Source organism: Cetorhinus maximus, unplaced genomic scaffold (genome assembly GCF_964194155.1).
Source record: "Cetorhinus maximus unplaced genomic scaffold, sCetMax3.hap1.1 HAP1_SCAFFOLD_296, whole genome shotgun sequence".
Taxonomy (NCBI): Eukaryota; Metazoa; Chordata; class Chondrichthyes; order Lamniformes; family Cetorhinidae; genus Cetorhinus; species Cetorhinus maximus.
Window position 1 is genome coordinate 311,575 of NW_027596250.1, and position 11,842 is coordinate 323,416.

The following is an 11,842-nucleotide window of genomic DNA, read 5'->3' on the forward strand; positions in this document are numbered from 1 at the left end:
GACTTCTTGTGTCATCCTCACCACTTGCCTTCCCACCTATTCTTGTGTCATCTGCAAACTTGGCGATAGTACATTCACTTCCCTCATCCAAGTCATTAATATATATTGTAAATAATTGTGGCCCCAGTACTGATCCCTGTGGCACTCCACTAGTTACAGGTTGCCATCCTGAAAATGCCCCCCTTATCCCAACTCTCTGTCTTCTATTAGTTAGCCAATCCTCTATCCATGCTAATATACTACCCCCAACACCATGGGCTCTTATCTTATTAAGTAGCCTTATGTGCGGTACCTTATCGAACGCCTTTTGGAAATCTAAATATATTACATCTACTGGTTCCCCTTTATCTATCCAGCATCTTACCTCCTCAAAGAATTCTAATCAATTTGTCAGGCATGGTTTTCCCTTCATGAAGCCACGCTGACTCTGCTTGATTATTTTATGTTAATATCCCACCCAGTCTAGTACTACTTTCCCCCTCACTCCCCACACCCTTTAATATCCCACCCAGTCTAATCCCACTCTCCCCTTCACTCCCCGCACTCTTTAATATCCCACCCAGTCTAATCCCACTCTCCCCCTCACTCCCCGCACCCTTTAATATCTTACCCAGTCTAATCCCACTCTTCCCCTCACCCTTTAATATCCCACTCAGTCTAATCCCACTCTTCCCATCACCCTTTAATATCCCACCCAGTCTAATCCCCCTCACTCCCCACACCCTTTAATATCCCACCCAGTCTAATCCCACTCTCCTCCTCACTCCCCGCACCCTTTAATATCCCACCCAGTCTATTCCCACTCTTCCCCTCACTCCCCACCCTTTAATATCCCACCCAGTCTAATCCCACTCTCCCCCTCACTCCCCGCACCCTTTAATATCCCACCCAGTCTAATCCCGCTCTCCTCCTAACTCCCCGCACCCTTTAATATCCCACCCAGTCTATTCCCACTCTTCCCCTCACTCCCCGCACCCTTTAATATCCCACCCAGTCTAATCCCACTCTCCCCCTCACTCCCCGCACCCTTTAATATCCCACCCAGTCTAATCCCACTCTCCCCCTCACTCCCCACACCCTTTAATATCCCACCTAGTCTAATCCCACACTCCCCCTCACTCCCCACACCCTTTAATATCCCACCCAGTCTAATCCCACTCTCCCCCTCACTCCCCACACCCTTTAATATCCCACCCAATCTAATCCCACTCTCCCGCCTCACTCTCCGCACCCTTTAATATCCCACCCAGTCTAATCCCCGTCTCCCCCTCACTCCCCGCACCCTTTAATATGCCACCCAGTCTAATCCCACTCTCCCCCTCACTCCCCACACCCTTTAATATCCCACCTAGTCTAATCCCACACTCCCCCTCACTCCCCACACCCTTTAATATCCCACCCAGTCTAATCCCACTCTCCCCCTCACTCCCCACACCCTTTAATATCCCACCCAGTCTAATCCCACTCTCCCCCTCACTCCCCACACCCTTTAATATCCCACCCAATCTAATCCCACTCTCCCGCCTCACTCTCCGCACCCTTTAATATGCCACCCAGTCTAATCCCCGTCTCCCCCTCACTCCCCGCACCCTTTAATATGCCACCCAGTCTAATCCCCGTCTCCCCCTCACTCCCCGCACCCTTTAATATCCCACCCAGCCTAATCCCACTCCACACCGCAGCCCATGACCCATTGTCCAAGCTCCCTGTCGTCGAGTCTCGCGGAGTGTACCTGGCGCGATGGTGACCACCCGGATTCCTTGCGGTGCCAGGTCCCGAGCGATGGGGAGGGTCATGCCCACAATGCCACCTTTGGAAGCAGAATACGCTGCCTGCCCTACCTGTAATTCAGGGGAGGGGGTTTTGTTGGGTGGGTGGGTGGGAAGAACAAAAGTAAATGGTCTTTATTCTAAAGATCAACAGACGCGCAGTCAATATTTTCTATTGTGTGAGTCTTCGTGAGCTGGTCAGGTTTTCAGAACAGGTGTTACCCTTCACCCCATTCAAGAGCAGGGACTATGAAGGCCACTGATCTACCCTCTTTAATGAATACAGGCACTGACAGAACAGTAGTCAGCGCCGTCGTCTTTCGAGGCGAGACGTTAAACCCGAGGGCACCCTCCCTCTGTCCTCCCAGGTGGGTGTGAAAGACCCCGCGGCCCCTAGCGGGAGTAGAGCGGTGTTTGGGGTGGTGGGGGTGGAGGGAATTTTCCCCGGCGTCCTGGGGCCCAAAATCGGCCCCGCAATCAACGTCACTTCGAGAGAGAAAGAAGAAATGCTCCGGGTCATTATCGCGCTGCACGTCTGTGGGATCTTTCTGTGCGCGTTTCGGCAGCGTTGACTCCAGTTCAGACGTAGGTCGGTCGGTGGCTTTTGACACACGCCTGGTGTTGCCGACTCGCCTCTTCCCGCTTTACAGGGACCCCGAGCCTGCGTTGAAGCCGCGCCTGCGATGGCGCCTACCGAGGGTACCCGGAAGAGGAAACGGACAGGGTTGTCAGGGGGTGAGGGGGGTGTTTGAGGAGAATGGTTGTTACCTGTCCATCGTAGGCGGCTACGCTGGCGGTGTTAATGACCACACCCCTCTGACCGTCCGCATCGGGCTCGTTTCTCCCCATCTCGGCGACGGACAAGCGGATCATGTTAAACGTCCCTGCGATGTTCACCTGAGGGGGAGCGGGAGCGGGAGAGAATCCAGCTGTGAAACGGGCTGTTTGAGTTTATCATCACAACACACAACCGAGTCTAAACTCACCCTGTAACCTTCAATACCTCCCCAGTCTAATCCACTCTCTCCTCATCCCCTTTAATATCCCACCCAGTCTAATCCACTCTCCCCCTCACTCCCCACACCCTTTAATATCCTACCCAGTCTAATCCCACTCTCCCCCTCACTCCCCGCAACCTTTAATATCCTACCCAGTCTTATCCCACTCTCCCCCTCACTCCCCGCAACCTTTAATATCCTACCCAGTCTAATCCCACTCTTCCCCTCATCCCCTTTAATATCCCCCCGAGTCTAATCCCACTCTACCCATCAATCCCCGCACCCTTTAATATCCCACCCAGTCTAATCCCACTCTCCCCCTCACTCCCCGCACCCTTTAATATCCTACCCAGTCTAATCCCACTCTCCCCCTCACTCCCCACACCCTTTAATATCCTACCCAGTCTAATCCCACTCTCCCCCTCACTCCCCACAACCTTTAATATCCTACCCAGTCTAATCCCACTCTCCCCCTCACTCCCCGCAACCTTTAATATCCTACCCAGTCTAATCCCACTCTTCCCCTCATCCCCTTTAATATCCCCCCCAGTCTAATCCCACTCTCCCCATCAATCCCCGCACCCTTTAATATCCCACCCAGTCTAATCCCACTCTCCCCCTCACTCCCCGCACTCTTTAATATCCCACCCAGTCTAATCCCTGTCTCCCCCCTCACTCCCCGCACCCTTTAATATCCCACCCAGTCTAATCCCACTCTCCCCGCACCCTTTATAATATCCCACCCACTCTAATCGCATTCTCCCCCTCACTCCCCACACCCTTTAATATCCCACCCAGTCTAATCCCACTCTCCCCCTCACTCCCCGCACCCTTTAATATCCCACCCAGTCTAATCCCACTCTCCCTGCTTCCTTTATAATATCCCACCCAGTCTAATCTCATTCTCCCCCTCACTCCCCACACCCTTTAATATCCCACCCAGTCTAATCCCACTCTCCCCGCACCCTTTAATATCCCACTCAGTCTAATCCCGCTCTCCTCCTCACTCCCCGCACCCTTTAATATCCCACCCAGTCTAATCACACTCTCCCCCTCACACTCCGCACCCTTTAATATCCCACCCTGTTTAATCCCACTCTCCCCCTCACCTTTTAATATCCCACCCTGTTTAATCCCCGTCTCCCCCTCACTCCCCGCACCCTTTAATATCCCACCCAGTCTAATCCCGCTCTCCCCCTCACTCCCCGCACCCTTTAATATCCCACCCAGTCTAATCCAGCTCTCCCCCTCACTCCCCACACCCTTTAATATCCCACCCAGTCTAATCCCACTCTCCCCCTCACTCCCCGCCCCCTTTAATATCCCACCCAGTCTAATCCCACTCTCCCCCTCACTCCCCGCACCCTTTAATATCCCACCCAGTCTAATCCCACTCTCCCCCTCACTCCCCACACCCTTTAATATCCCACCCAGACTAATCCCACTCTCCCCCTCACTCCCCGCACCCTTTAATATCCCACCCAGCCTAATCCCACTCTGATCAGTCGACTCGTACAGTGATCACTCTCTGGAAATCCTCGAGACTGTGCGCGATGTCCTTCTTGAAGTTGTAGGTTTTCACCGCCACTGCAATCCCGGCACAGTTTACCGTGACGTCCAGCCGCCCAAACCTCTCCTTGGCCAGGGCCACGGCGCTTTTGACGTCCGACTCCGAGGTGACCTGAGAGGCAGGCAACCAGAATCAGGGTGAAGGCATTTGCTCTGATGATAAATCCATCCCTAATTGCCCACATCACTGTGGATCTGGAGTCACGTGTAGGCCAGACCGGGTAAGGACGGCAGATTTCCTTCCCTAAAGGGCATTAGTGAACCAGATGGGGTTTTTACGACAATCGGCAATGGTTTCATGGTCACCATCAGGCTTTTAATTCCAGGTGTTTATTGAATTCAAATTTCACCATCTGCCGTGGTGGGATTCGAACCCGGGTCCTCAGTACACTCCCCTGGGTCTCTGGAATACTAGCCCAGTCTATACCCAGACGATACCTCTGTGCCACCACCTTTTAAATATTGCTGATACTCGCAGGGGAGTATCTGAGTGCAGCTGACTGTCCCAATGTCAGCGCTGAGGGAGCGCTGCACTGTCGGAGGGTCAGTGCTGAGGTAGCGCCGCGCTGTCGGAGGGTCAGTGCTGAGGGAGCGCCGCACTGTCGGAGGGTCAGTACTGAGGGAGCGCCGCACTGTCGGAGGGTCAGTGCTGAGGGAACGCCGCACTGTCGGAGGGTCAGTGCTGAGGAAGCGCCGCACTGTCGGAGGGTCAGTGCTGAGGGAGCGCCGCACTGTCGGAGGGTCAGTGCTGAGGGAACGCCGCACTGTCGGAGGGTCAGCGCTGAGGGAGCGCCGCACTGTCGGAGGGTCAGCACTGAGGGAGCGCCGCACTGTCGGAGGGTCAGCGCTGAGGGAGCGCCGCACTGTCGGAGGGTCAGTGCCGAGGGAGCACCGCCCTGTCGGAGGGTCAGCGCTGAGGGAGCGCCGCACTGTCGGAGGGTCAGTGCTGAGGGAGCACCGCACTGTCGGAGGGTCAGTGCTGAGGGAGTGCCGCACTGTCGGCGGGTCAGTGCTGAGGGAGCGCCGCGCTGTCGGCGGGGCTGTGCAGATGGGTTGCCGCATTGGGAGGGGGCTAAACGGCCTCCTCGTGTTCCAGCTGCAGTGATGACCTCCCATGTTTCCAGCACAGCAAACCTCCCCCCCACCCCACCCCACCCCTCCCCTCCTCCCCCACAAAGGTGGTGTCCTTACATCAGCCGGTGCGAAGGCGCACCTCTCTCCCAGGGCCTGGGCCACACTGGCTCCATCTGACGTCGGCAGGTCCACAATCACAGCGCTGGCTCCCTGCTGCACCAATCTCTCAGCCGTGGCCCGGCCCAGCCCGGAAGCTCCACCCGACACCAAAGCGACCAAACCCTGTCGGGGGGGAAAGAAACAAAAACGCTCGGTCAGAGCTGCAGGAACGGCAACAATGCACATTGACGCTGCTACCCTCGTTGGGCTGTGCCTCTGCCCTCGCGTTCTGAAGGTTGTGGGCTCGAGTTGCACAGCAGAGACCTGAGCCCATTCTCCAAAGCGTTTCAAAACCAAGGAGGTACTTTTTTGAACTCTAGCCATTAGTGTAAAGTGGGAAATGAAGCAATTTGCACATAGCAAGACCACCCCCCCCCCAACCCAAAAAAAACCCAGCAACCCCATGAGGGCCAAACCTAACTTTGTATTAAGTGATGTTGGTTTGAGGGATAAAAGTTGGCCCCAGGGAATTGGGGAGAACATCCCCCATGCCGTCTGCACCCCCACCCCCGTCAACAAACTGACTGCCCCCCCCCCAGCCACCCCATCTGCATCCCCCACCCCACCCCATCTGCATCCCCCACCCCACCCCACCCCACCCCATCTGCATCCCCCACCCCACCCCATCTGCATCCCCCACCCCACCCCATCTGCATCCCCCACCCGGGTCCATCTGAGAGGGCAGATGTAGACATGAGGCCTAGAGTCTGTTACGCAGGGATAGGAGGAGGCCAATCAGCCACTCTTGAGCCTGTTACACAGGAACGGGGAGGCCATTCAGCCTGCCTTGAGCTTGTTACACGGGAACAGGAGGAGGACCTTCAGCCCCCCCACGAGCCAGTTACACAAGAACAGAAGGCGGCCATTCAGCCTGCCTTGAGCCTGTTACGCAGAAACAGGAGGAGGACATTCAATCCACCTCGAGCTTGTCACACAGGAACAGGGGGAGGACATTCAGCCCCTGTCCCGAGCCTGTTACACAGGAACAGGAAGAGGACATTCAGCCCCTGTCTCGAGCCTGTTACACAGGAACAGCAGGAGGACCTTCATGCCCCATCTCAGGAGGACCTTCATGCCCCATCTCAAGCCTGTTACACAGGAACGGGGAGGCCATACAGTCTGCCTTGAGTGTGTCACACAGGAACAGGACGAGGACATTCAGCCACCTTGAGCCTATTCTGCCATCCAACCAAACCGTGCTCCTTGCCCTTGGCATCTTCAAATTAGGGCTTGGGGTGCAGTGTGGGGCAGGGAAGGGGGCAATTTGTGTTTATTTTTGCCCAGCGCCACCTAAGAAAGGAAATTCAGTGGGAAATAACAGAATATTTGTCTCCTGGAGCCAATTTCTAGTGGTCTGACATCCCTTGGTTGGTCCTGTTGACCTTTAACCTATGACCTCTGACCTCGATTGCCCACCTGATGATTTTGAAATTGGAATTTTTGCAGCTAGGGTTGTTCCTCTGTCCCCGAGGACCCCAAATACCTGAACCTTTTGGATTTTTTTTTCTTGCTTCCTTTCCCCTTCTCCTTCTCCCTCTCTGCTCTCACCTTCACCGATCGCACCGTCGCCATCTTTGTCCCGCTGCGTTGCCCCCCGGCCCAGCCAATCACAGGCGCCCCTGCGTGGGGTTGGCCAATCAGAGCATCGTCTCGGTCAGCCGTCGCAGCCAATGGCAGCGCCGTCCCGTCTGCTCTGGCGTCACCCGCAAGGTGTCCAGCCAATCGTGGCGCCACCGACAATGTCAGGCCCCACACCCTCAATCCGATCATATCGCTCGACGGGCGCTCGGCCAATCACAGCGCCGCGTATGTCAGGCGCGTCCAATGGGATCATTCCGCTCTCCTGGCGTCGGGCCATTTGCGGCGTTGCCTTTATCGCTTCGGCCAATCGGATCATTCCTCTCCCCAGGCGCCCAGCCAATCGCGGCTCCGGCTACATCAGGCTTCTCCAATCGGTTAATTCCACTCTTTAGGAGTCCAGCCTGCCAGCTGCTTTGGGACCGGCCCATCCGATGGCCAATCAAATCGTTCGTCCCACCAGCTATTCGCCTACGTGTTCATCTGGCCAATCAACGGGCCCCATCTCTACTGTAGACCAATCCGCGCTTGTTTATCTCTCAGCCCGACCAATCAGAATATTCCCCACGCCACACAGCTAGCCAATCACAGAGCACGTTTATCTCCCTCCGACCAATCGTAGCGCGTATGTCAGACGACCTCTCTGTCCAGCCAGTCATGTTGTACCTGCCTTCAACCAATCACAGGGGCCCAATTCCCTCCTCATGAACGATAAGCCGAGTCCTGTCGGTTGAACTTGGGGTGGCGGGAAAGATTTGAGGGGCAATAATCGATGACAAAATTGGCAAAATTGGACAACTATGGATTAATTAAGGTAGGTTGGCACAGATTTGTCAAAGGTAAACCGTGTTTAAGCGATTTAATCGAATTATTTTTTCATGAGGTAACCAAGAGTGTTGATGAGGGTTAACGCGGTGGATGCAGTGTATATGGACTACCATATTGGAGGAAGTTCCACATAGCAGGCTTGCCCTGAAAGTTGGCATTAAAGGGACAGTGGCAGCATGGAACAGAAGTTGGCTGAGTGGCAGGAAACAGCGGTGGGGAGCGTTTGTTTTTATCCAGATTGGATGAAGGTATATCGTGGGGGTTTTCCCCATCGGTGACGGTTAGGACCACTGTTCCTGTTCTAAACGAATGACCTAGACTTGGGCGATTGGAACGGCCAAAGACGCATTTCAGAAAAGGTTATGCTGAACTCAAAATTAGTCCTGAGCGGAGAATCCTGGGGTGCTTCGTCACACCAATTCTGACATACGGAAGCGAGCGTTGGTAATTTTTTTTTAAAATCCATTTGCGGGATGTGGGCGTTGCTGGCTAGGCCAGCATTTATTCCCCATCCCTAATTGCCCTCGAGACAGTCTGTTTCGGGGAGTCTGCCAGCCAAGAAGTGTCACAGAGACAGGGACAAGCAGAGGTCCCACTTAAGTTGAGTGAAAAAGCTGTGGGGAGCAGCCTTCAATTAAAGAGGGCCGTTGGGGCAAAGGTACCCCTTTGGAGCAGTGGTGTTCTGCTTAGCACGACCACAGATCTGAAAGTGTGTTTGCAACCTAGTGTTGAGTGGAATCCAGGGAGCAGGAATCTCGAAAGGTGAGATTGAAACCCTGTGAGATGGGCCCATTGTTAAAGCCATGCGACTGAGAGTGACCTTTTGGAGAGAATTCCAAGGAGAGATCTTCAGAGGTGAAGCTGGGAACCCCTCGTGTGACAGAGTTTCAATGGGACTGTTAGACTTAGTGTTTGCTGACATCTGGGTGGGTTCTTGAGAAATCCAAGGACTCTGTCTTGGTTGCACCTGTCATTTACACTGTCATGTGATGTGTTCGACTATTGTTCATGTGTGAATTCACATGTACCCCATACTTACCCTGAATGTTAGAGTATAAGATACATATTATAAATTATCTTTCAGAACTTGTGCAATAAAGTTCATTTTACTTTGTTCAAAACCCATGAAATCTAGCGGCTTTATTCCAAAAGTTGGCGACTTGAATCATAAGCTTTGTCTGTGTTAAACAAACTACTACTGGTCTCTAACTGGGTCTCGCCCCCATGACCCAGGCTCTGGCCAGGGATGGGAACAAAAAAAAAGAAGAAAACTTTAAAGAAAACGTATCAAATTAAATTAAAATAACGTACTCGGGGCTGATGATGCGCTCCAGGCCCTGCAGTGCCCACTGGTCGTGGAAGGCCTCTTGTGTACCGGTGGACACCGCACGCTCCCTCTCCAGGGACACCCAGGCACGAACGTAGCTGCAGAAGAGGGGCAGACAGTCAGCCCTGCAAGTCTCGCTGCCCCAGGCCTGTTAACGGAGAAAGGCCCGTGGAATCCGCGACTTTATAAATGGAGGCATACACATGGCGGTGTACTGGCAGTGTCACTGGGCTAGCAAATCAGGGGTCCAGGCTAATGCTTTGAGGACACACATGGGTTCAAACCCCACCACAGCAGCTGGTGGAATTTAAATTCAATCGACGAATCTGGGATTTGAAAGCTAGTCTCAGCGACGGTGACCATGAAACCTTCATCGCTTGTCGTTAAAAACCCCTTCTGGTTCACTAATGCCCCTTTAGGGAAGGAAATCTGCCGTCCTTACCCGGTCTGGCCTACATGTGACTCCAGACCCCACAGCAATGTGGTCGACTCTTAACTGCCCCCTCTGAAATGGCCCAAGCGAGTCGCTCAGTTCAAAGGCAATTAGGGCTGGGCAACAAATGCTGGCCTTGCCAGCAACGCCCACATCCCATGAAAGAATAAAGGAAAATAAAGTGCTGAGTCCAAACCAACTGGAACATTGTGTCCAATCCGGGCTCCGCACTTTAGGAAGGACGTGAAGGCTTTAGAGAGCGGAAGAGAGAGTGCGTAAAAGATTCACAAGGATGGTTCCAGGGATGAGGAACTTCAGTTCCGTGGACAGATTGGAGAAGTTGGGACTTTTCTCCTTGGAGAAAAGAAGGTTGAGTGAAGATTTGATCGAGGTGTTTACAATCATGAGGGGTTTGGGACAGAGTGGGCGGGGAGAAACTGTTCCCATTGGCGGAAGGATTGAGAACCAGAGGGACACAGCTTTAAGGTGATTGGTAAAAAGCAGCGACGGAGACACGAGGAGAAACAGGCAGTGAGTGGTTAGGATCTGGAATGCGCTGCCTGAGAGTGTGGGGGAAGGCAGGGTCAATTGAGGCTATCAAAAGGAAAATTGGATCGTTACTTGAAGAGAAAAGGTTTGCAGAATTACAAGGGAAAGGCAAGGGGGTGGGACTTGCTCTTGCAGGCCGCAGGCATGTCCAATGTGAGCTGAGTGGCCTCCTGTGCTGTAGAGTGCAGCCTACTCACATCCAGTCAATCGCCATGCAGGCTGGTCTTCTCATTCCACCCCTCAGAACGTCAGCAGTGACCCTGGTGTAAGGGAAAAGAGGTAAAGAATTTCATTCAGCAGGTCAAAGCAACAAGGAAGGAAATAAGGGTTTCGCTCAAACCTTCTCCAGCCCCTACAACCCTCCCTATCTCTGTATCCTCCTCCAGCCCCTACAACCCTCTCTATCTCTGTAACCTCCTCCAGCCCCTACAACCCTCCCTATCTCTGTAGACTCCTCCAGCCCCTACACCCCTCCCTATCTCTGTAACCTCCTCCAGCCCCTACAACCCTCCCTATCTCTGTAACGTCCTCCAGCCCCTACAACCCTCCCTATCTCTGTAACCCCTCTCCAGCCCCTACAACACACCCTATCCCTGTAACCTCCTCCAACCCCTACAGCCCTCCCTATCTCTGTAACTTCATCCAGCCCCTACAACCCTCCCTATCTCTGTAACCTCCTGCAACCCCTAAAACCCTCTCCATCTCTGTAACCTCCACCAGCCCCTACAACCACCCCTATCTCTGTAACCTCCTCCAGCCCCTACAACCCTCCCTATCTCTGTAACTTCTTCCAGCCCCCTACAACCCTCCCTATCTCTGTAACCTCCTCCAGCCCCTACAACCCTCTCTATCTCTGTAACCTCCTCCAGCCCCTACAACACTCCCTATCTCTGTAACCTCCTCCAGCCCCTACAACCCTCTCTATCTCTGTAACCTCCTCCAGCCCCTACAACCCTCCCTATCTCTGTAACCTCCTCCAGCCCCTACAACCCTCCCTATCTCTGTAACCTCCTCCAGCCCCTACAACCCTCCCTATCTCTGTAACCTCCTCCAGCCCCTACAACCCTCCCTATCTCTGTAACCTCCTCCAGCCCCTACAACCCTCCCTATCTCTGTCACCTCCTCCAGCCCCTACAACCCTCCCTATCTCTGTATCATCCTCCAGCCTCTACAACCCTCCCTATCTCTGTAACCTCCTCCAGCACCTACACCCCTCCCTATTTCTGTAACCTCCTCCAGCCCCTACAACCATCCCTATCTCTGTAACCTCCTCCAGCCCCTACACCCCTCCCTATCTCTGTAACCTCCTCCAGCCCCTACAACCCTCCCTATCTCTGTCACCTCCTCCAGTCCCTACAACCCTCCCTATCTCTGTATCATCCTCCAGCCTCTACAACCCTCCCTATCTCTGTAACCTCCTCCAGCCCCTACAACCCTCCCTATCTCTGTAACCTCCTCCAGCCCCTACAACCCTCTCTATCTCTGTAAACTCCTCCAGCCCCTACAACACTCCCTATCTCTGTAACCTCCTCCAGCCCCTACAACCCTCTCTATCTCT

At 53.9% G+C, this 11,842-nt stretch overlaps 1 protein-coding gene across 1 annotated transcript in view; it reads right to left on the reverse strand.

Annotated features, from left to right (window-relative positions):
• LOC144673124 (structural maintenance of chromosomes protein 1A-like) overlaps positions 1 to 7,213 on the reverse strand; it is a 58,804-nt gene extending 51,591 nt beyond the window's left edge. Inside the window, exons 1-5 of the mRNA XM_078535109.1 lie at positions 7,118 to 7,213; positions 5,528 to 5,692; positions 4,284 to 4,448; positions 2,538 to 2,666; positions 1,733 to 1,841 (exon numbers count right to left, since the gene is read on the reverse strand). Of these exons, the coding sequence (XP_078391235.1) occupies positions 1,733 to 1,841; positions 2,538 to 2,666; positions 4,284 to 4,448; positions 5,528 to 5,692; positions 7,118 to 7,141 (592 nt within the window). The 5' untranslated portion in view covers positions 7,142 to 7,213. The remainder of the gene's footprint in view (positions 1 to 1,732; positions 1,842 to 2,537; positions 2,667 to 4,283; positions 4,449 to 5,527; positions 5,693 to 7,117) is intronic.
• Between the last annotated feature and the right edge of the window lie 4,629 nt (positions 7,214 to 11,842).